The sequence below is a fragment of the Anser brachyrhynchus genome, assembly GCF_964034855.1.
Source record: "Anser brachyrhynchus genome assembly, chromosome: 1".
NCBI classification, from domain to species: domain Eukaryota; kingdom Metazoa; phylum Chordata; class Aves; order Anseriformes; family Anatidae; genus Anser; species Anser brachyrhynchus.
The window spans coordinates 24,770,316-24,792,188 of NC_137694.1; the positions used below are offsets into that span (position 1 = coordinate 24,770,316).

Consider the following 21,873-nt stretch of genomic DNA (forward strand, 5'->3'; position numbering starts at 1 on the left):
GAATCATACACTTACTTTGGGATGTAAGCAGCTTTTAGGCATGCCCGCTATTTCTCCAGGGTGGTGTGGAAAGCTTGTTACTGTGATAGAGAAACAGGGCACAGACTTATTTGAAGAAACTTCCTAGAATGAATCTTCCCATTGTAAGTAAATTATATAATTATCCTGTATAATTCAGTTTCTTAGAAGTGTGCTGATGTGCCAATACAAGTCATGATACTGCATATAAATCAAGTGTATACAAATAAACACCACGTCATCCCTCAGAGACTCTTGACAGAAAGTATTCTATGTACAAAGAATGATTTCTGCCTCTTGCTAATTTATTCACCTAGCCATGAATTACTACCACTTTCAGCAAGCCTGCAGACTTAACTAGCTATTGCTGGCACCAGCAGAACTTCATGGCTTTTGCAACAGTTAGCAGGTGGGTAGAAATGCAGCAACCATGTTAATACTTTACAAGTGAGCCCAGCCACAAAGCTACCAACTGGGCTGGCTCCAAACATGCAGCTGAAGAGAAGCAGAGGTGCATTTTTGTCTCTGAACGCGACATTATTTACATATGACAGGGGCACCTCTAGAACTGAAAGCACCATTTTTTTTCTACAAGTTAAATTTGGAAAGGGCAGGATTTTTCAGTGGGTTGGGTTTTTTGTTTGTTTTTTTTTTGTGTCTTGTTGTTGTTTTTCAGAAAATGCTGATTCATCCAAAACAAAACTGCTCATGGGATTCCCCAGTTTCATATTTTGAAAAGTTTTGGAAAAAATATTTTTCTGGGAAAAAAAATAATATTATAGAATTTAAAAATGAAATTCCAAAGTAGACTGTTTTAGCATGAAAGATGGATTACAGTAATTTGCATTAACTTAGCATTCAAAATTTAAAAATGGAAATAGGATGTCCTGCTCTTCCCATGATCTGCTTAACTCTAAGTCAGGCACATTTGAAGATACCAAGCACACATCCCTTACTGAGCTTGCAGTGGTTGTGGCTCTAGGGGCACCTGAGCCCACATGAGAGCTTTCTCCTGTCAAAGAGGGAGGCCACACTCCTCCTTCTGAGGATCCTTCCTCCTACCCTTCATCTATCTTCTTTCTCTGCTCCTAGCCATGCAGATTTAGCTAGCCACACATTTTTTAGGACAGCTTTAACCACTGTTGGCCCATGGAAAAGTTATTTAGGTCATGAATGGCTTCAGATTTGTGAGTACATTGCAGAGTTAATTATTGCCCTTACTTCAGGAGGTTAGCAAACTGTGCATACTGAATTGAACGGGGTTTGAGTACAACAGGAGAAAAAAAATGAACAAAGGTTGTTATAAATAGATCAGAATACCCCTTTGAATAAAAATGTTCGTAAGTGGGACCTAAGCAAAAGGGCTGTAGCAGGTAAGTAAAGCAAGGCCTTCTGTAAACATAATCAATGAGAGAATTACTTTCAGGGCTCTGAACTTCACATATCTGTAAATCATCTTGATGACGATCTCAAAATAGTCATCTCTGCAGTCTGGAAGCAAGTAGTCCTCAAGCACATATCCTTCTCACTTTAGCACAGATTGAATGCACTTGTAAATGAGAAATCATTCAGTAGTATATATATGAGGATACTTTTATGATCCTTTTGAAGGGCAAAGAGGCTTAACCACAAGCTCTAGTCTACTGTCAGATATCTCAATTTTTTATTTATTTTATTTTTTTTTGGTTTTCATCTAAGTTTGATGTAGTCCCAAAGACAGCATTCCTAAAAAAGCTTTCAATTTAAAATCACATTTACTTAATGGATAGTCTCTATATCTCTGTGAACCCTGTCCAGACCTTGTTAAAACAGCAGTGCCACACTATGCAAATACCTTATGCATTGATCTCTACACTTCAGAAAAAGACTCTCCTGCGTTTGAGTAATCTAGTTGGTGCTCAGAATGAAGTGATGTGCAGTTTCTGAAAATGACCCAGATGGTTCCTTTGTTTACAGCATTTAAAGAAAGAAATGGGGGAAGGAACAGGCCTTATCAGAGTTCCTTATGAGGAAACTGGCAAACAAATGACTTACGCCTTTATTGACAGAAAAATGACATTTATTTTTATTTTTTATTTTTTACCAATGAGATGCCAAATATGGATACCAACAGGCTGTTCTTTATACCTGTCCTACAAGCATCCAACTTCGAATGGTCAATGAATATGGAGTTAATTTCCCCTCTCCCAAAACCCTTTGGAAGTTTTACTCAGTTTATCCTACAAATATTGACTGAATCGAAGCTAAATAAATTGCACTTTTCTTCTAGGAGCCTTCTACTCCTTAAATATCATCTCTCATTACACAAGAGAATGGAGACAGCTGATGTTTGAACCATATTACTTCATATGAATTCAAATGTCTGACCACAAATATCCTGAGTAGATTTCTTATTGAGTTGAATAACTTCTTTTGTGTTCTTGATTCAGTAAATTCAGATATCTTAAACGGGGACTTCTCTATGGTCATAGATGCCAGAATGTCGCTCCCTGATTTAGGACACCTTGTCTCTTTAATGTGAACAGATGCACAACACTGTAATTTTTGTTGCTTAATCATCAGCCTTCCCAAAACCACAATACAATAGGCTTGTTAATTAATGAGTCTGTGAATTTAGTGACAAAACACTGGAACCATGAGTGGCTGTACAGTCCGGAGGATGTAAATACATGCAATGAGCTATTATGCAAGAAAAGGTATGACAGCCTCTGAAGCATAAGGTCTACTAAATAATAAGATCCTCTGCAGAGCTATTGTTATATGAGTTAATAAAATAGTGCACATTATCTTGATTAATTACAATGCATCCTTCATACAAGGAACACACAGCGCTCAAGAGTATAGACTTTTCTTTATTAGTCACAACTGATGCAGCACATCACTCATGATTATACTCTGTGAATATAAAACACAAAGCAAATTATTTCATAGGCAATGAAAAGACAAATCTCACAAACTTATGTTGATACTGCCATGACAGCTAGATAGCAAGAAAAAATTGATATGCATCATCTCCCAAGAGTACAGTTTTATCCAGCTAGTGATGACAGGATGTTTCATCAGTTTTTGCCAGGGCTGTCCTGGAGACTTTTCACTTTGGTCTGGTAGAGCTGTCTATTAAATCAGTTGGTTCAGCAGGCAGCTCCTGGATCCCAACTCTAGCCAGCTCCTGGTGGTGCCTCCACACACAGCCTGACTCTTAGGATTTGGCTCATGAAATGACCCCTCTACCTTATGCCTCACTGAACTGTAATGGATGGGATCCAGACCCCGCACCTCCACCCTCCCACTGCCTTTGCCCTGATCCAGGAACTATTTCATATTCTTCTGGAAATAGCCCCTTCCAGCTGGCTGTGCTTGAACCTAACTTGCTCTTATATCAGCACGCTAACTTCTAACTCATTTCCGCATTCCTTTTAACACACCAGCATTGTTTTGAGGCATAGCAGGCATCATATGCAGGGTTAACAGCTTCTTCACATAGAAGGAATAGCAAGACCAAGGAGACAGGAGCATGCATGATGCCCACACACATACAAATACTCTTCGGCACAGCGTCTCCTCTATTGCAACTGCAAGGCAAAATGCCTTGCAGCTATATGCCTGGCCTTGTCCATCCTCCCAACAGATGGCTGTTGAACAGGGAGACAGGCTGATGATGAGGGGAGATCCTGAAATTTTCCAGTTTCCCTATATCAAATTGTTGAGTAATAGAAGCAGAAGACATCTTACAGAATAAGTACAATCAGCTACCAATGTCAAAATTGTTTTCTTGAGCCACAGTTGAGAAAATGCAGATTCTTGCTTACTTTTTAGGCTGAGTGAAAAGCAAATTACACCTGTAAATGTTTATGGACATAAGCAACAACTTATTTTCCCATAAACTTTACAAGCAGTGAATGTGTAATAGAATTGTCACAGTAGTAGCAGATGATATAACAAAATTTGAAATTAAAACACTATGTCTTATTTGGGCTATAAAGAGAATTACATTTTCTCAGTATCACTGAAAGTAAGACTATTTTCATTTCATAGCCTTTCTATAGGCATCTACATATGAAGCCACAAGCACAAAGTTCCACAACCTGGGGTGGCAAAAATAGCCTTTCAAATGACAACTAAGGTTTTGTCCTTGTAGAAACAGTAATGGGGAACAATAAACTATGGAGATATCTCCAGAGGGTCTTGAATCAGATATAAAATGATAACAATTTTAACAAGATTAGTTTAATGTTCACCATGGGAGTAAAAACAACAAACCATTATATTTAGGTGTTGTTACAGTGGATACTGGTGCAAGTGTCAGAAGAGAATCAACTTCCTGACAAATTTTACTACTGAGATACACCAGTTATTCAAAATTATTTGAAAAGATGGTAATTAATTATCCTGATGAACACTGCATTGTGTGTGAGTCAGCAGTGTGCCCTTGCAGTGAGGAAGGCCAAGATACCAGGCAACTTTAACAAGACTGGCCAACAAGACAATGGAAATGATTATTTTCCTCTATGTTGCACTAGTGAGGTGACATCTAGAACAGTGAGTCCAGTTTTGACTTCCTTCCCAAGCCAGCATGAGACAGATATTAACAAACTAAGGGCCACTGATATTGTCAGGTGGTTGGAGGACATCTCGTACAAGGAGAGGTTGAGGCAACTGAGTTTGTAGAGGCTGGAGATCATAGAATAGAATCATAGAATATGCTGTTAGAAGGGACCTACAAGAATCACTGAGTCCAACTCCTGGCTCCAACAGAGGATCACCCAGAAATCAAAACATACGTCTGAGAGCATTGTCCAAACATTTCTTGAACTCCAGCACGCTTGGTGCTGTGACCACTGCCCTGGGCAGCCTGTCCCAGATCCCAAGCACCTCTGGGTACAGAACCTTTCCCTAACACCCAGCCTGACCCTCCCCTGTCCCAGCCCCATGCCGTTCCCTCGGGTCCTGTCGCTGTCCCCAGAGAGCAGAGCTCAGCGCCTGCCCCTCCACCCTCCTCGTGAGGGAGCCGCAGGCCACAACGAGGCCTCCCTCAGCTTGCTCTGCTCTGGGCTGAACAAACCAAGGGACCTCAAACGCTCTTCATATGTCTTCCCCTCTAGACCCTTCGTCTTTGCCGTCTTTGTAGACCTCCTTTGGACACTGATAGCTTTATGTCCTTCTTATATTGTGGTGTCCCACACTGTTTAGAGTACTTGAGGTGAGGATGCCCCAGCACAGAGTAGAGAGAGGAATGAGGGAACATGGCTGAAGTCTACTGCTATGTAAAGGTGATCTACAAGCACTGCACAGGTGAAAGGTAAGAGGCAATAGTCACAAGTTTCTATAAGAGAAATTGCAGTTGGCTAAATGAAAAAAAAATCTTCAGAATGAAGGTGGAACACGTTGCTGAGGCTGCACTATCTCCCTCCTTGGAGATTTTCAAAACTCAGTTGGACAAGGTCTGAACAACCTGCTTGAACTTTGAAGTTAGTTCTGCTTTGAGCAGGGGGTTGGACCAGCTAATCTCCAAGGAGCCTTTCAAACCAAAATTATTCTGATTCTGTAGTCCAGAATCCACACCCCCTCCCACGCATCCACATCCCCCCAAGAAAAAGTAAATATAACCCACATTCTTCTTGAAAACAAACAAACAAACAAACCACAAAATTGTCCTTCAAGTACCCGGAGTCTCAGCATGTTAGACTGAAATCACTCTTTGCCCAAGATCAGCGTTGCCTGTGTCTATGAAGCAATTGTGGATCATTGTATCACAAAATGAATGGCGGCACAAACTGAACTTAATACCCTTGCTGAGACAAAGAACGCTGAACTGGCTGTGCTATTCATTTACATAACAAATTCAATTTTTAAAAGTCTTCATGTTTTGTAATTCCTGGAAGGCTGTTCAGAATTTCTTGCTTTTAATAGATTTCAGCTCTGGTTGTCACCTAAACCACATAACTTGTTTGTTGCAGAACAAACAAGAACCCAAATTCCAGGAGTAATAACCTCAACAGAAAGAAATTTCACTGAAAAAAAATCAACAAACCCGCATTATTTTTGGTATTGTTTGATAATTTGACATGAACATTCACATCTGGAGTTTCACAGACTACTGTCAACCAGACATGTTAAAAAATAAGAAAACATTATATCATTACTTTTGTCAAAGACAATGCAGATAAACAAAGCAATAAAAAGTTAATACTTCATTTGTATGTAAGAAAAATAATGGAAGCTCATATTGCCTGCTTAATAGCTTCAAATAATGAGATTACCTAACCTTAGTGATGCAGCTAAATAATGTCTGAATGATCTTTGGTCATCAATTAGTATGTAAATGATTTGAGGAAATATATTTTCTCAGTACACCTGTTTTTTCTACAAGCAAAAATGGTTTGATTTGCTTTTTGTATATATCATCCACAAATTTTCATTATGTCATCAAAAATAATTTCTATCACTGTTTTAATAAAAAAAGAAAGGTTGCTCAACTAGAGCTTACTAATAAATTAGTTTTAAACCACTTACTCTGAAGAAATGGATGCAACTCTGAAGAGTAGATTGTCCACACCTTTCACTGTCCACACCTTTAACACTCCATTTGTTTATGCAAATATATGTAAAGTCAGCACATACAAACACAAAAACATCATGCTTGAAAGTGCAGGTTTTCCCTATAGATTAAAGTTGCACTCTTAGAATTACTACAAAATGTTTCCATGTAAATGTTTAACATTTACACCTTCAGTAGGTGTACCTACTTACACCCAAGAATCAAAATCTGATGATGAGTCACATAACTTACAGTAGGTGAAACTGCTGTATTAGGAAACTTCACCTTCAAAAATTACATGATTTCAGCAGGTAATTCTAGTTCTAGTTCTAGTTTTGTTTTACTTTTTCCTCATAGCAAAAGGAGTTTATTGACCCACTGTGGCTAATGTATTTGAAATTTCTTATTTGATATAGAGAATGAAGTTTGCTCAAACTCAGATAAATTTACCAGGCCAGTTAGATGTTTCTTACTCATAGCTGATCAAACTCCATACCTGTAGGATCCCAAAGCCTACTCTTAAAACTTCATTGCCACAAAGAGGCTATTTTTTCAGGTTTTTCAGTGAGTGCATTATAAAACAGAGGAATATAACTTGTGTCTGCGGAAAGCATGAACTGCCAAAGTATACGCCATCTATTCAGAAATGTGCACGTTGGTTTATGTCTCAAAGCCATAAATCTGAGTTACGTGTAGTAGTTATACATACAAGTACCTGACAACGCTTGCACTTGTGCTCTAAACATTCTGAGCAGACCCTCAGGAATAAAATGAGATTAAAATCAGCAAATAATTTATTATAAATGAATGAGATCAAAATAAGTATGTCTCAGCCTCCAGACTTCTATGCCTCCAATGCACAGTGATGTTAAAATTTGTAATTTTTCTTCACATTCAGGAAGACTGTGTGTTTTTTAAGTGCAAGTTGAATTTGCATATTCCCTTCAGACCATGAACCAACTCCATGGCATTTCAGAAAAATACCATTTATCACAAGGTTCACAGTACCTAGACACCAAGTACCTGATTTACATGAAGCCCTGCCAAAAAGCTTTGAAAACCCTTCTCCTTCCACAACTGGAGCTGTCTGCGTTATGTGTGCAGGGGACCCATAGGGCAGCAGGAACACGACTCTTGCACTCAGCCACCCCACTGACAACAGTAGAGTCACTAGGGCAAGGGCACATGAAGTGAGACAACTACATGAAGGCATCTCACACATTGAGAGTGAACTAAAAGATCTGAATCTTCCAGCTTGTAAAAGTCCATGCTGTTTTGCCATCCAGCAATACAAAATACACAGCATACGTAACCTGTGTCTGTTGCAGCAGCTGCACAGCGGGTTTGTGCTCTATGTGGACTGGGGAAGAGCTCTATCGTTCTCTGATGTTCTATGCAAGACCTATTCACTATTCTTTAAAGTAAATTCATAAATTGCCCTCTGGTCACCTGTAATCCTGGAGGCTTATCCCTGCATTTCTCTAACTGCAATATTAAAAAACGGATGGATTTTGAACATGAAATATTGTATCGATTGATCTTATGCTTGGATTTTGCAGTACAATGTGTGTAAGGGGGAGTTTTCATTATAAATCTCATTTTGAAGGGTTTATGACTAGCCTGTTTCAATTCTCTCTAGCCTCAAAACTTGTTAGATGTATTTTACCCTGGAAGATAAAAACTGTCTTGAAAATGAGAAAGACAGTGAAAAGAAAGAAAAAGAATGGTATAACTTCCTTTAACTATAGGAACATATTTTGAACCAAATATATGAAAGATTGAAATTTGATAGTCTATATTTCTTTTCACAATTTTTTTTCTCTCTTTTCTGTTTGAAACAGTAATTTAAATCATTAAAAATGTAGGATCCTAAACACATTTACAGGAAGCCACTTTTAGTTCTGTGTGAAATATATGTATTATTTAGGACAAATTTACCTTTCCAATATTATTGAAAGTGGCTTGACTTATACAGAATAATCTAAGGAGTCAAAATGAATTTCCCATAATCCTTCTGTGATTTTAGGCAAAGTTTATGCAGAATTTAAGGGCATATCTTAAGGGTTTCCTACTTACACAAATGAGAGAGCTTATTGCCCAAATGATGGACTTTTTAGGATAAGCAGGATGGTACCTGGAAAAAATACTCAGGCAGTCAGAAGCAAAGTGCAGAAGTTCATATGCAGTGTATGCATACGTTTCCACCCACAAAATGTGATGTTTCTTGTTTCAGCCGTTCTGTATGCTTTTCAGACTTACGAGAATAGTAACATTCAGACAAAAGAGCACCTAACAATGAAGGCTCAGCCTTCACATGGAAAATAAGGAGCTGATTGGTGACAGCCAACATGGCTTCTCTGAGGGCAGGTTATGCCTGAAAAATTTGGTGGCCTTCTACAATAGGGTTACAGCATTGGTGGATAGGGGAAGAGCAAACGACATAATGTACCTGGACTTAGGCAAAGCATTTGACACTGTCCCACATGAAATCCTTGTCTCTAAATTGGAGAGACATGGACTTGATGGATGGACCACTTGGTGCATAAGGAATTGGTTGTATGGTCGCTCTCAGAGAATTGAGGTCAACGGCCCAATGTCCAGGTGGAGATCAGTAATGATCAGCGCTATTCCTCAGGGGTCAGTATCGGGGATGGCACTATTTAACATCTTTGCCAGTGACATGGACAGTGAAATTGAGTGCACCCTCAGCAAGTTTGCCAATAACACCAAGCCATGTGGTGCAGCCAATATGCTGGAGAGGAAGAGATGCCATCCAGAGGGACCTTAAGAGACTTAGAGGTGGGCCTGTGAGAACCTCACAAAGTTCAACAAGGCCAAGTGCAAGGTCCTGCATTGCCCCTGGGTTGGGGCAATCCCAAGTACAAATACAGACTGGGCAGAGCATGGATTGAGAGCAGCCCTGATGAGAAGACTTGGAGGGTGTTGGTTGACGAGAAGCTCCACATGAGCTGGCAATGTGCGCTTGCAGCCCAAAAAGCGAACCGTGTCCTGGGCCGCATCAAAATAAGTGTGTCCAGTACACAGGTTGAGGGAGGTGATTGTCCTCCTCTGCTCTGCTCTCGTGAGACCCCACCTGGAGTACTTCATTCAGCTCTGGAGCCCCCAGCAAAAGAAGGACATGGAAGTATTAGAATGAGTCCAGAGGAGGGACAGAAAAATGATCAAGGGGCTGGAGCACCTCTCCTACAAAGACAGCCTGAGGAGGCTGGTGTTGTTGAGGCTGGAGAAGAGAAGACTCTGGGGAAACCTTCCAGTACCTAGAGGGGGGCTACAGAAAAGCTGGAGAGGGACTCTTTGCCAGGGAGTGTAGTGATAGGACAAGGGGGAATGGCTTTAAACTAAAAGAGCGTAGATTTAGATTAGATATAAGTAGAAAATTATTTACTCAGAGGGTGGTGAGGCACTGGAACAGGTTGCCCAGAGAAGCTGTGGATGCCCCATCCCTGGAGGTGTTCAAGGCCAGGTTGGATGGGGCTTTGGGCAACCTGGTCTAGTGGAAGTATCCCTGCCCATTGCACCCATTGCAAGGGGTTGGAACTAGATGGTCTATAAAGTCCCTTCCAGTGCAAATCATCCTATGGTTCTATGATTCATCAAATAAAGCAAGTCCCAAGGTTAAGGTTCTAAGGATGAGGGCTTGCTTGTTTCAAAAGTAACAGATATAGGAAACAAAATAATCTATCCCATTGTAAATTCACTGTAATTTTTCAGAATCCATTTCCCATTTTTTTAGTTTAATAATTGTTTAGGCATACAGTGAGTGGTATACAGACATCACGTGCTCTTCAAGTTAAGAGAATGAACATGAGAATATGAAAGCAAATCAAGTTCTTCAGAAAGACAGTTTTGCTTACCTGTGTATGACCAATCGATCTCTTCAATCAATTTCCTCTGTTGTCTATAGTATCCGTACACCAAATCTGCAAAGTAACAATGAATTTACAACATGAAAACTGGAAGCTTAACAGGAACAAGACATGCAGATGACCCCCTCACTCCCAACGCTATTGTAATTACTGATGTATGGTGTACCTGGTCTTAATTTTGGACTTTGAATGGTACTTGTTAACTGTAATATAAACACCGTTTGCATTGTAGCATATAAAGGTCATAAACAAAGCAAAGATAAGTGCTTTTCAGCTTATCGGAATCTCATTTGTTATTCAATTTTTAACTTTTAGCGTAAAACTTGACATACATATGCTGGTATGATTAATGGTTTCTTCCTCCCAAACTTCATTCCATCCAGGTGTTTGTTTGTTTATTTATTTACTTATTTATTTTTTGTTCACATTGTATCTAATTTGTTTATATTCCATCCAGTTTTTAGGTTCCATCTATTTTCTTTTTTTCTTTTTTCTTTTAAATATATAATTTCAACTGAATTTTCCCCTTTAAAATTAATACACCTATCACCAGACCTCCCTCTGAAGAAACTGTCTTCTGTGATGTCCTTTACAAAGAACTAGTCTAGTTTACTTGGAAGTCAATGAAACCTAAATTTTTACTTCAGTGCGATTAGGACTTTACAGGTTTTCTCTAACTTTGTATTACTGATGCCATTTAAAGATAGTGAATAAATATTCTAAAATTTCATTTCAGTGTGGACTAGCATCAGCAATATTATAGCTGATGTATGTGAAGTTACTTGTATCTCCATAAACTTTATTGAGAAAGGCTAAATATCAGATACTTTTTAATGACATTATTTTTCTCTAGAGAGACTAACTATATAAATGCTTATTGATTTTTTTTGACTACAGGATAACCTTCACTGTTATGCTTTTTATGTCCGTATAACTCTAGCAATGCTACTGGTGCATGCAAAAGGAAGACTATGCCCTCAATACTTATTAATATATGCAAATTGGAGATACAGTTTTTTGAGACTATCATTTCTAAAGTAATAATCTTTACTAGCTTCATTAAATACTGTTCTAGAAAAGCACAATATAACCTACTTAAGAAATAATTGCATATGAACACATTGAGCACACATGTGGATTGCCTCCCTGAGAAAATGTCATAGAATTAGGCTCCCATTCTGCAGTAAATACAATTTCATGAAACATTTGCATAGCATCCATTTCTTTTTCTTTAATGGGAACAAGTCTGCAGTGTTGATTATGGGATGTTAAATCATAATTGCTATTTGCAAGGTTAGCAATGTTCTGTGCTTTACAATGATTGTCTACCTATCTAAATTCCACATATTTCAATAACATCAAGCCACCTGCCTCCCCCATGAAACTGTGATTCCCCTTAAGTGTTTTTTATCTTCCCTTTCTCCCTCCCCATCAAAAAACACCCTTGCAACACTTAGCAACATTCACTCATGACTAAGATTTCTACAAAAAGATCAAACTTTATATCTGAGTCCTGGAACTGAAAGCAGTGGCAAAAGGCTTTACTTGCACTCATTGTCTTTGGACTATATTTTCAAGTCAATATACATTGTGCCTGCTTCTTTAATTAATTATGTAAAAGAAAGCTGTTTAAGTTCTGATTCACAGGTGTTAGTTGCTGTCTCCAGTTTCCTCTTTTATCCATTGTCCTCCTAATTGTTACTTCAAACAATCAGTTGAGCATTCATATGCTAAGTAAGCAGGGTTTGGGCGTGAGAGCGTCCCACCACTTTTTAAATTCCAGATGGAGGTCTGATGGACAAGGAGTGATAGCTTCAATGAACAAGAAAAAAAGGGGCAAGGTTCACTTTTTTTTTGGTGCATTACACACTTATAGACCCAGTAAATCTTATGGAAAGTCTTTATAAATGCCAGGAGACCTTAGGAGTTCATACACCTTTTCTCCTCTGCTATTCACCTATTGTGCTCCCACAGTCCCTTCACAGCACACTCACAGGCAGTGATTGTCAGTGGTTTTGGTATTGCCTCTTTCTGTTACAAACGTGACAAAATGAAGGAAGAAAAGCAAATTTCATTTGGGGAAGGAAGCAATTGAGGAACCGTGGGTAGCAGGGGTGTCAGATAAAAGTGCGTGCTTCTGTGTGAGTGTAAGGGGACAAGTGCATGCAGCAATTTTTCCCTTGAGCTTTGCTAGCTTCCTTGGCAAAGCACAACCATGAATCATATAAAGCCTTGCTGTGTAAACACTCAGTGACCAGCCAACAGTAGAGACCAGATGGAAAGAAAGTTTTCTTTTAGAGTTAACGAATTAACATCCATTTTGCTTTTGGGATATGACAACAATACAAGTGTATTTAAGTGTATTTAAATACAACAGTGTATTTAAGTTCCTTACATGTAATTTAAATGAATGTGGTATTAATGAGAAAGTCTTCACAAAAGCGTTGTGGTGTTATATGTAAATCTTTTATACTGACACTTGAGCTTTTAAAATGATCAGCTTGAGAGTCAACGTGGCTCTTGTGCCACTGACTGACTCTCTTCAGCTAGTGCCCAAAACAGTTTGAATTCTACTGATGGTTTATGAAGCAAAAAGTCTTTAGTGTTCTCTTCTTCTTTCAGGATTCTGTTGAATGTGTTTCCAAAGACCGTTGATTAATTTATAGAGCAAGACAGCTCAGTTGTGAGGTCACCTTTCAACCAGTTGTATGGTTATCTTTCTACGTACGTCAGGGAGACATGCAAGATATCATTATATCATTAATTGCTTTTTGTTCCCTTCTCTACCCTCCTTCAGAGACTGCATGAGTCTGTGAGACTTGCTTGCTTTATATTCTACCTAACTAGTCCACACCCAAGTTCCAGAGGCCCATAAAGTTAGGAATTGTGGTGGCCAATGCTTCACTGTTTGTGAGGAGCAGCTGGACTGACTGATTTGTTGTTGACCTTGTCTCATGTTCAGTCATGGGGAAAAAAACAGAGAAGAGGGGCTTCTGGTTAAAGCATAGTACTGGGAGTAGTATGATCTTGTAGATTTTTTTTCCAATTTAGAATGTATAAATAGCCAGGTTTTCTTCCTCCTGACATGAGTCTGATATTTCTTTTGCACCTATTGGCCTTGGTTGAGTTGCTTTTGATTTACTGCTCTGAATGAAGCATTCTGATACTCAGTGTGTATTTATTCACATGTAAAGGTAAAAATGGAATAGTTTTAAAGATTAAAAGAAATATATGTGAGTGAAATCTTGATTTAGCACTCTGTGCTGGGATAAAGAAGTAGAAACAGGACCTCAAATCTCTGATTTTTGGCAGGGAAAATCCTCTGACAGACGCTGACACAACAAGTCACAAATGGCCTCCAGAGACCCTTCTCCTAAGCCTTAGCAAAAAGGGTATTGAGAGGACAGTTTTTGAGGCACAAAGTATGTTTGGGGATGTTACACTCGATGTGCTGCTTTGCTATGCAGGAGAAAGGTCAGGCGTAATCTGGGACTGTAATTTATACCAGTCTGCTGTAATTTTACCAGGTCTTTATGCTTGTCCTTTTTGCCAAGGCGGTGTCAAGAGATACCAGCTGCTAGAGTCAAGAGGACAAAAGGACAACCTCCTGTGTTTTAGCCTTTGCTAAGCCTAAGCTACAGCCTGAACTTCTGAGCTGCACCTCCAGTGAAACCTGCATTTACAAGACTATGCCACCAGATGCCATTTTTATGGAAGCTGGGACACATTTAGATAAAAGATTTTCTGCACAGGGCACTGATGTTCTTTGTGCACAGTAGAGGTAGGCAGTCTTAACTCGTCATTCAAGTTGCAAAAACATCATGTGGTCCTAGGAAGTTACACGTCACTCAGTATTTTCCTCCTGTCCCAAAATCTAATTGAGAAGCAAAGAGCAGAGACTCTAAATTCATATGCATTCATCTAGTTCAAGTGGACAATGGCAATGCGTTACAGACGTGCATTGACTTTAAAATCAACAGGAATTTCAATTTACATGCACAGGATTCGACCTGTGGTTCATATGTCAAAGAAGAGCATAGGAACTTTCTGGATTCTAGCAAGCATTTAAGCAATCGCTGAAAATGATACAGAGTACATTTGAAATTAAATACACAGTGAAGAAGTTCTCATTTTAAACAAAATTGTGTCTCATGAGATCTTTCCTGTGTACACTTGTATTATTGACACTGCATAAGCTGGATGCTATGAATAGTAGGAGCTTGTACTGGTTCAGAAAAGATTAGAATAATCTGTAAGTGACAAATACCTCTTAAACACAATTTGATCACTTTTGGTTCACCATACCTCTGAGCCAGATGCAGATGAAATTGGGAGCATTATACTGGGAAATCATCATTACATATTTAACTTATTTTAATGTATTTGCCTAGGCATTTGCTATTGGTTATTGTCAAGGACAGACAAATGGCTTGACCTAGCAAAACAGTCTGAAAATTTTTATTCAAATACATACGGTGCTTGCCAATACACTCAGCAAACTGTTTAGCAGGACAAAGGACTGGTCACCCAGGTTCAGATTTTCTACCAGACTGATTTAAATCCACTGAAGGTTATCAAGATGCACCAACTGATGTCTAAATGTGAATGTCTTGGATAATACTCATTCAAATACAGTAGTGTAGCTCTGACCTTATGCCCTACTTGATCTTTCTACTCTTCAACAGCACTTTTATAGAATGTAAACTATTTTGAAAGTCATATTTTTTAGACCAAAACATTGGAGAAGAGTTAGGTTTAAACACAGACAACAAATTGAAATTGTATGATAAGAATACAAAGCTACAAGGTAGCTCAAGGAACAGCTTAGAGACATGTATGTCTAGTGGCTAAGAAGTGGGGAACTGTACAAAATTTCTGCAAATAAGTCAGAGAGGAGGACAAAATGCACGGCTAGAATAACAACTTTTTTTTTTAAAAAAAAAAGCTACATGTGATTGTCAAAATAGATGTTTCTTTTCACATATAAAAATAATATAATTAAATAGATCAGAAAGACTTTTATTATGCAGATTCTACTTCAGAAAATAAACAGAATCTTAAACACAACAAAAACTAACAAAATCACCCCTGCTAATAAATAATTTATTCTCTCCTTATTTTACCTTCTTCTATTAACAGAAGGTTTCAGGATCCACTTCTATACCTTTCATCCATCTTATGATGGTGTAGCTTCATTTTCTCAACTGCATGATTTATACTGACAGAGGAATGAAAAGATTAAAAGCACAGTCTGCTAACAGTCACAACATTCTAATGACAGGAGGTATCTATAAATCTCTTTGAGACAATAAGATACATTTGTCTGAATAAGGTCTCTTTTATGGATTTGTTCAATTTGGTAATGTCATCTGTAAAATCCTTAAAAATACTAAAGTGATTTTATACCCAACCTCTACCATTTCACGTGTATTTTCTTCTTGAAAATCAAAGTGTTTAAATCTTTTTTCAAGATGGGTCTGAGAATTCTGACAGCCTTAGAGAAACTTAAATTTTTTTTTTAATCCACAGTTCCTTCTGTGTAGGCTTATTTTAGGCATCAATATATTTTAGGGTATCTATAAAGAGAATCATTTCCCTTAACTATGCTGGAGTGTAGGCTGCTCATTCTGATATGGGCTGATAAACCAAGACCTTCCCTGCATTAAATATAAAGCCAAAACAGCCTCTTAAAATTTGACAGTTGTTGTGCGTACTTACTAAGAGCACTTACTTACTAATATGAATTACACTTAAATCTAGAAGAAAAAAAAGAAGAAGAAGAAGAAAATGATTGATTGCTTTCATTTAAAAGCAGTTATCATTAAGCACCAGAGTATTAGTAGGCACTCTGCTTGCTTAACCTGTCAAAACTTTACAGTGAACAGTGCCATGAATTAAAAGGATAGTGGTTACGGTATGAGCTAATGTTTATAAATCACGTTTAATCACGGTTTTCCAGTGTACCTGTATATGGAGAAGCAACAAGGACTCCAGTTTGATCAATTTAGGTTCTATTCCATTGCAATTTTACATGCCTGGTGTTTACAGAATACCCTGATTTTCTAGACAACAAGTGGAAAGTGGGAGGGAGCTCAGGATACCACAGGATATGATCCAATCTGCTTAAATTTGCCACTTCCCAATTTAACAGTGACTACAGGCAAAGTAATAGGATATGTTAGATGCATCTTTCCGTTTTTGATCTTGTACACCTAAACATCATCTGGATGGAGGAAAATGATCTGACAGACTTCAGCTTCCAACACAACCATTAGTAGTTAGTTGAAGCATTGATCATATTAACTTTTAAAGCTTCACTAGGAATCTATGTAGCATTCAAGTGCCTGCTCATTGAAACAAGGTTGACAAGAGAGTTTAGGTGGGAGACTGGTATAGACAGAATGTCCAGAATGAACAGGCACAGTGAAATTAAGTGCCTGTGAAGCTCTTGGGCTAAATACAAAAATACCTCAACAATTTAAGAACCTACAGAGTAGGTAACCCAGGAAGGCTGGATGACTGGCCTGCATCTGAAGATGATGAATGCCTTCCAGGCATCTAAAGCCAAAACCAGAAGGGACTTAGGAGGACTGTAATCTCCCCCAAGATAAAACACTAACGTCCCATGTATTAATTGAGGCAAAATGGATTTTACAATAGAAATGGAAATTTTTATTCAAATGCAGGTATCAAGCAGTGCCTTTTGGGACACACTCTTATATAACTCTGCTACTACACAGACTCCTTTCCTCAAACCCAGACTGTCTTTTAATGCTATATGTGTAAAGTAATGGGATCGCATAAATAAAAAAACTAGGAGTACATCCAGACCAGACATGAACAAACAAAAGTTCAATCAAGTCAGTGAAATTACAGGCATTTGGTTTCAAAATGAATTCATTTCTCTGTTAGCATTACCAAAGACATAGGAAAAGATAAAGTTGAGCAGAACTGGACTTTGTTTAAACATAAATACTAATGATAACAATTTTATTTGCATTATACTTGTCAATGTTATGGCTATTGCACAGAGAAACTGAGGAAAACTTTTCTGATTTTGATTTCTAGCAAAATTGAGTGTGAAGAAGTATGATAAATATAATTAGGAATGAAAGAATGAAGAATATGTGCTTTATCTTTTACATTTAACACCTAAGTGTCAAAATATTTACAATCCTCCTTCCAACAAACAAAACCTTGTTGCAATAGACATTTCAGAACTATAATGAAAAATAAAACAAATTTAATTCCTATACAAAAATCTCAGCATTCTTGTTTAAATGGCTTTTGGAAAAGTTTTTAAAAATCTACCTTTCTCCAATGCCTCTCCACCTGTTAACATCTATAGATCAGTAAAACTCTACAGTTTTGGTAATATACCTCTAAACCTCTTATGAGTAGACGTAGCCTTCTGAGTAAACCTCTTATGAGTAGCACAGTAGAGTTTATAAAGTCAGCTGTTAGAAACTTTATCTTTTGTAAACTTTCAGAAGTTAAAATGATCTTGTAGACTCTAATGAACACCCTCAGATGGAACCATATGATGGGTGGCAGAATGAGAGAAATATCTGAAGGAGGAAGTCTTTAATCATTAAGTACTTTCCTCTCCTGCTTATTGGATTCTGGACTTGTGAATTCTGCTCAACCACTATCCCTCTAGTCATTTTCCAATAAGTTTCCTGAAAGGCGGCTCTTTAGATAGCAATATCTTCTTTTGCCTCAGGGAGGTACTTACTTTAAACATCTTGGTTAAATTCTTTTTTCAATAACCTTTTTTATTGCCCTGGATGTTTTTGTATAAGTATTCGTATACATCTAGATACTATGCCATAAACCTGTTGCAAAACCATACCAAAACCATTCTACTTCCGTGAAGAAACTCTTCAATCAGAATTTTATGACCAAAAAATTCTGAAGCTGAACATGGACACCTGATACCAAATGCATATCTATAAAAACATGTATCTCTATTTGAAAAAGAATATATGAATATAATGAAAACAGTATGATGGAAATATTGTAAATAAATATAGGAACTGACATTTTTTGACAAATCCTTACATTTATATATATGTGCACAGGTATGTATAAGTATATATCTAAGGATTTGTCAAAATGGAGTATGTATCTCTCTGTATAAACATAGATATTTTGATTTCTTATAATTGTATCAAATTAGAAATCTCATGTTTACTCTTTTTCCCTTTGGCATTTCTTCTTATTGTAACTGATTACATACACATATTATTTGGAAAAGGAAAGGAAGCACCTCACAACTGCTACAAACAGAGAAAAATGTGAACAACACTGACACACTAAAAGAACAAAACAAAGGCAAAACAGTCACTTAGTGTGTGTTCTTATTTTCTGAGAAAAAAAGGAGGTTCTCTTTATTAGAATATGGAAGAATTATTAATGCAGAGGTATACGGGGGATCTACAGAATAACTGTAATTACATTTGAATTCATTTATGATATTATATCTCAAAACACAGTGAGGTGATGAACCCGAATTTATGCTTCCTCCTTCCCTACAGTTCATTTATTGCAGGACTAGAGACCCTGCTGTTGCTTTCATTTTCTCCCACATCATGCAGGCTCTCTTAACCAGCAGCACAGAGTACTCATCATACCTGTTTCTGCAGATAGCTTATATCTGCCCTTTGGATGTCTTGGGGAAAATTTGCAATGTAGGTTTGCATCTGTCCAGGCAGCGGAAGGAAGCAAACTTGTGTTTCCTGATGGCCATGGAGTTTTCAAGACAGCAGGATATAGTGAAACGTGAAAAGTAATAGGAGCTTAGCACTAGAAATGTGTGTTTTAACACTAGAAATGTGTGTTCTGGCAAGATTTAATTTTGAAAGAGTGCCTGAAAGATGATTAATTCTTTAAGTAAGAGTTTTAGATATGAAATAGGCTCCAAGCTGCTCCACAGTATCCAAGTAGAGAAATTCCCAGCAAATTCTAAAATTTAATTTTAAGCATTTGGGAAACTTTCAGGTTAAGAACTGGCTGGAGTTCCACACGCACTTATCCAAGCCTTAGAGCTACCAAGAACACACAACCTGAAGTTTAATTAATTAGGCCTCTTTTTGGTGGGATAACTCATCAATCTGCTGCAGCAATTTTGAAGCTGATTTCAAAAACTTATGAATTATTACAAGCAGATCAAACTACATCTTTCTGTTTTCCCATGAATTCTAAGGAATACAGTTTTAGTCTTTGGTTTTAGAGGATTTATGGAAGAATGGCAACTCCAGAGGGAACTCGTGGTCTGGGCCTTCCTCCATGTTTTGCCAACTCCTACACAATGCAAGTAAAACATCGCACCAGAGCTGTATTTTCCTACAATTCAAGCACTTAGTGCTCCCACCAGGCTCTTGCTAGTCAGCATGTCTTACTCTTGTTTTGAAAAGTAAATGGTCAGTACCTGGTCCTCTGCTTCGTCAATCATAAAAAAGTGTGGTGTACTATTCTATGGAACAATATTTTTACTTTCACAAACTGCTGAAAACAAAAAGATGTATTGATTGCTCCTGGAGGTCTATTGTAGATAACGACAACAACATTCTTAACATTTGGTTTTTTTCCCCATCAGATGTTTTGATAAAACATGAGATATCAAATAAAATAAGATCATGCCATTTTAAAAACTATTTTCTTCTAATTTCCTTTCTGGATCTCATTTTTTAATTATGTTCTGTGCCTTGCTATCTACATTGCATCCTTTCTGAGTCTTATTATCTACATTGCATCTGCCATTTGATATAATTTTGAGATCAAATTCTGTCTCATATTTCATATGTGTTCAAAGAGAGTGCCATGATCAAAATAGGAAGCCCATCCTAGTCCTGTCCTACATCACCCACAAAACTGGAACTTCACAGATGATTTCAGAATTCAGATGCTTATAATATTTTGCAGTGGAAGACTCAGAAGAGCGTCAGACATTTTGCATGATCTATGCAGTCGTGTCTTGGTCATTTGTATTTAATCAAAAAGCTCCTCACCTTGGAGAGGAGAGGTAAATCTGCCTGGGAAGATATACGGCCCCTATGAATCCAGACAGAACATTACACCACTGTACACACACCTCTTCCCCCCACCCCCCTAACATCTAACTTAGGTATATGTTAACAGTAAAGGGAAACAGAATATAGCTTTGTGATTTCAGGGGAAGAAAAAACAAAACCAACCAAAGAAAAGACCTGTTTTGTTAGATCATATTCTTTCTGTTCTAATCCCTGCTGAATTCTGTCAGCAGACATAAGCCTAGTTGAACAAGGTTTGACCCAAATGTGGAAATAATAGCCCCATAAGATGATAGATACATGGCTTAATCAATCATTGTAAACATGAAATTTCACCTTACTGCAATAACTATTTCCCCATATAATCCAACTTTTCACTAAGGCAGTAAAAAGCCTTTTCCCAGGTCTCAGGTGGTCGTGGCACTCCATGAAAAGCCTTAATTTGTGCACTGAACCACAAAATGGAGGTTCTGACCTCTTGTTACTTGCAATCCTACACTGAGTGTATAACATGGTTTGAACTGAAAATCTCATTGCAGCAATCCTCCTTCCAGGTTCAGATTAGTTCAATACAACTGAAAGTTCATATATTGTGGCAGTCAGCTGTCAACACCCAATAACCAACTGCAAACTGACTGTGACTTTCTAGCAGCAAGAAATTAAATCTTTGAAACAAAAATCAGGAAGCCTGAGAATGTCATTATGAATCATAGGCAATTTAACTACGTACTAACACTGTAACACAAAGAAATTAAATACAACATATCTAACTAATACATTTGTTTTCAGTTAATTGCAATGATTCATTTACCAAGATTAAATTATTTTTATTGCCAATTAATAGAGCAATTAACTGCTCTGTCAATTAACTGCATCCCAAATTAGAGAAAAACATTATCTAAAAATGTATAGTGAGTTAATGGTTTGAGCACACTTAAATCTTGTAAGTAGGTTTCAATGCACCTGAAGTCACTAGTCGACTTACAGTTAGCTGACAAGGTCATTCCCACATTGGGAATTCACCTGCCTAAGCCCTTTGCTGGTTTGGATTGTATCTCCCAACAGAACTAAGGAGCTGGGGCTCTGAAGTGATGAAGAATTAGTTCTCCATAGGGGATTTAACATTGAACTCCCATTGTAGGCTCTCAAAGATCCTCAAAGCCCTTGATAAATGAACACCTGCTCTTGGTCTAGGTGTAGAGCACTAAAACCCTGGGTAAAGGCATTAATTAACAGGCTGTGAAGTGTGTCTGCCTGTCTCTCCCTCTCTTATGAATATTCATATAAAGGTTTTATGGTATGGAGAAAACTTCAATGGACTGGATTGAGAGTGTCTTCTGTTAATATTCTTTGGGCAAGTAATTAGGATGCCTTGTACAGGGCCATTTAAACATTTCTG

At 37.8% G+C, this 21,873-nt stretch overlaps 1 protein-coding gene across 10 annotated transcripts in view; it reads right to left on the minus strand.

Moving 5' to 3' along the window:
• Positions 1-21,873, minus strand: part of PTPRZ1 (protein tyrosine phosphatase receptor type Z1) — a 140,270-nt gene that overhangs the window by 91,348 nt on the left and 27,049 nt on the right. For all 10 annotated transcript variants that reach the window (XM_080575629.1, XM_080575630.1, XM_080575627.1 and 7 more), the window contains exon 2: positions 10,432-10,497. In XM_080575629.1, the coding sequence (XP_080431755.1) occupies positions 10,432-10,497 (66 nt within the window). The remainder of the gene's footprint in view (positions 1-10,431; positions 10,498-21,873) is intronic.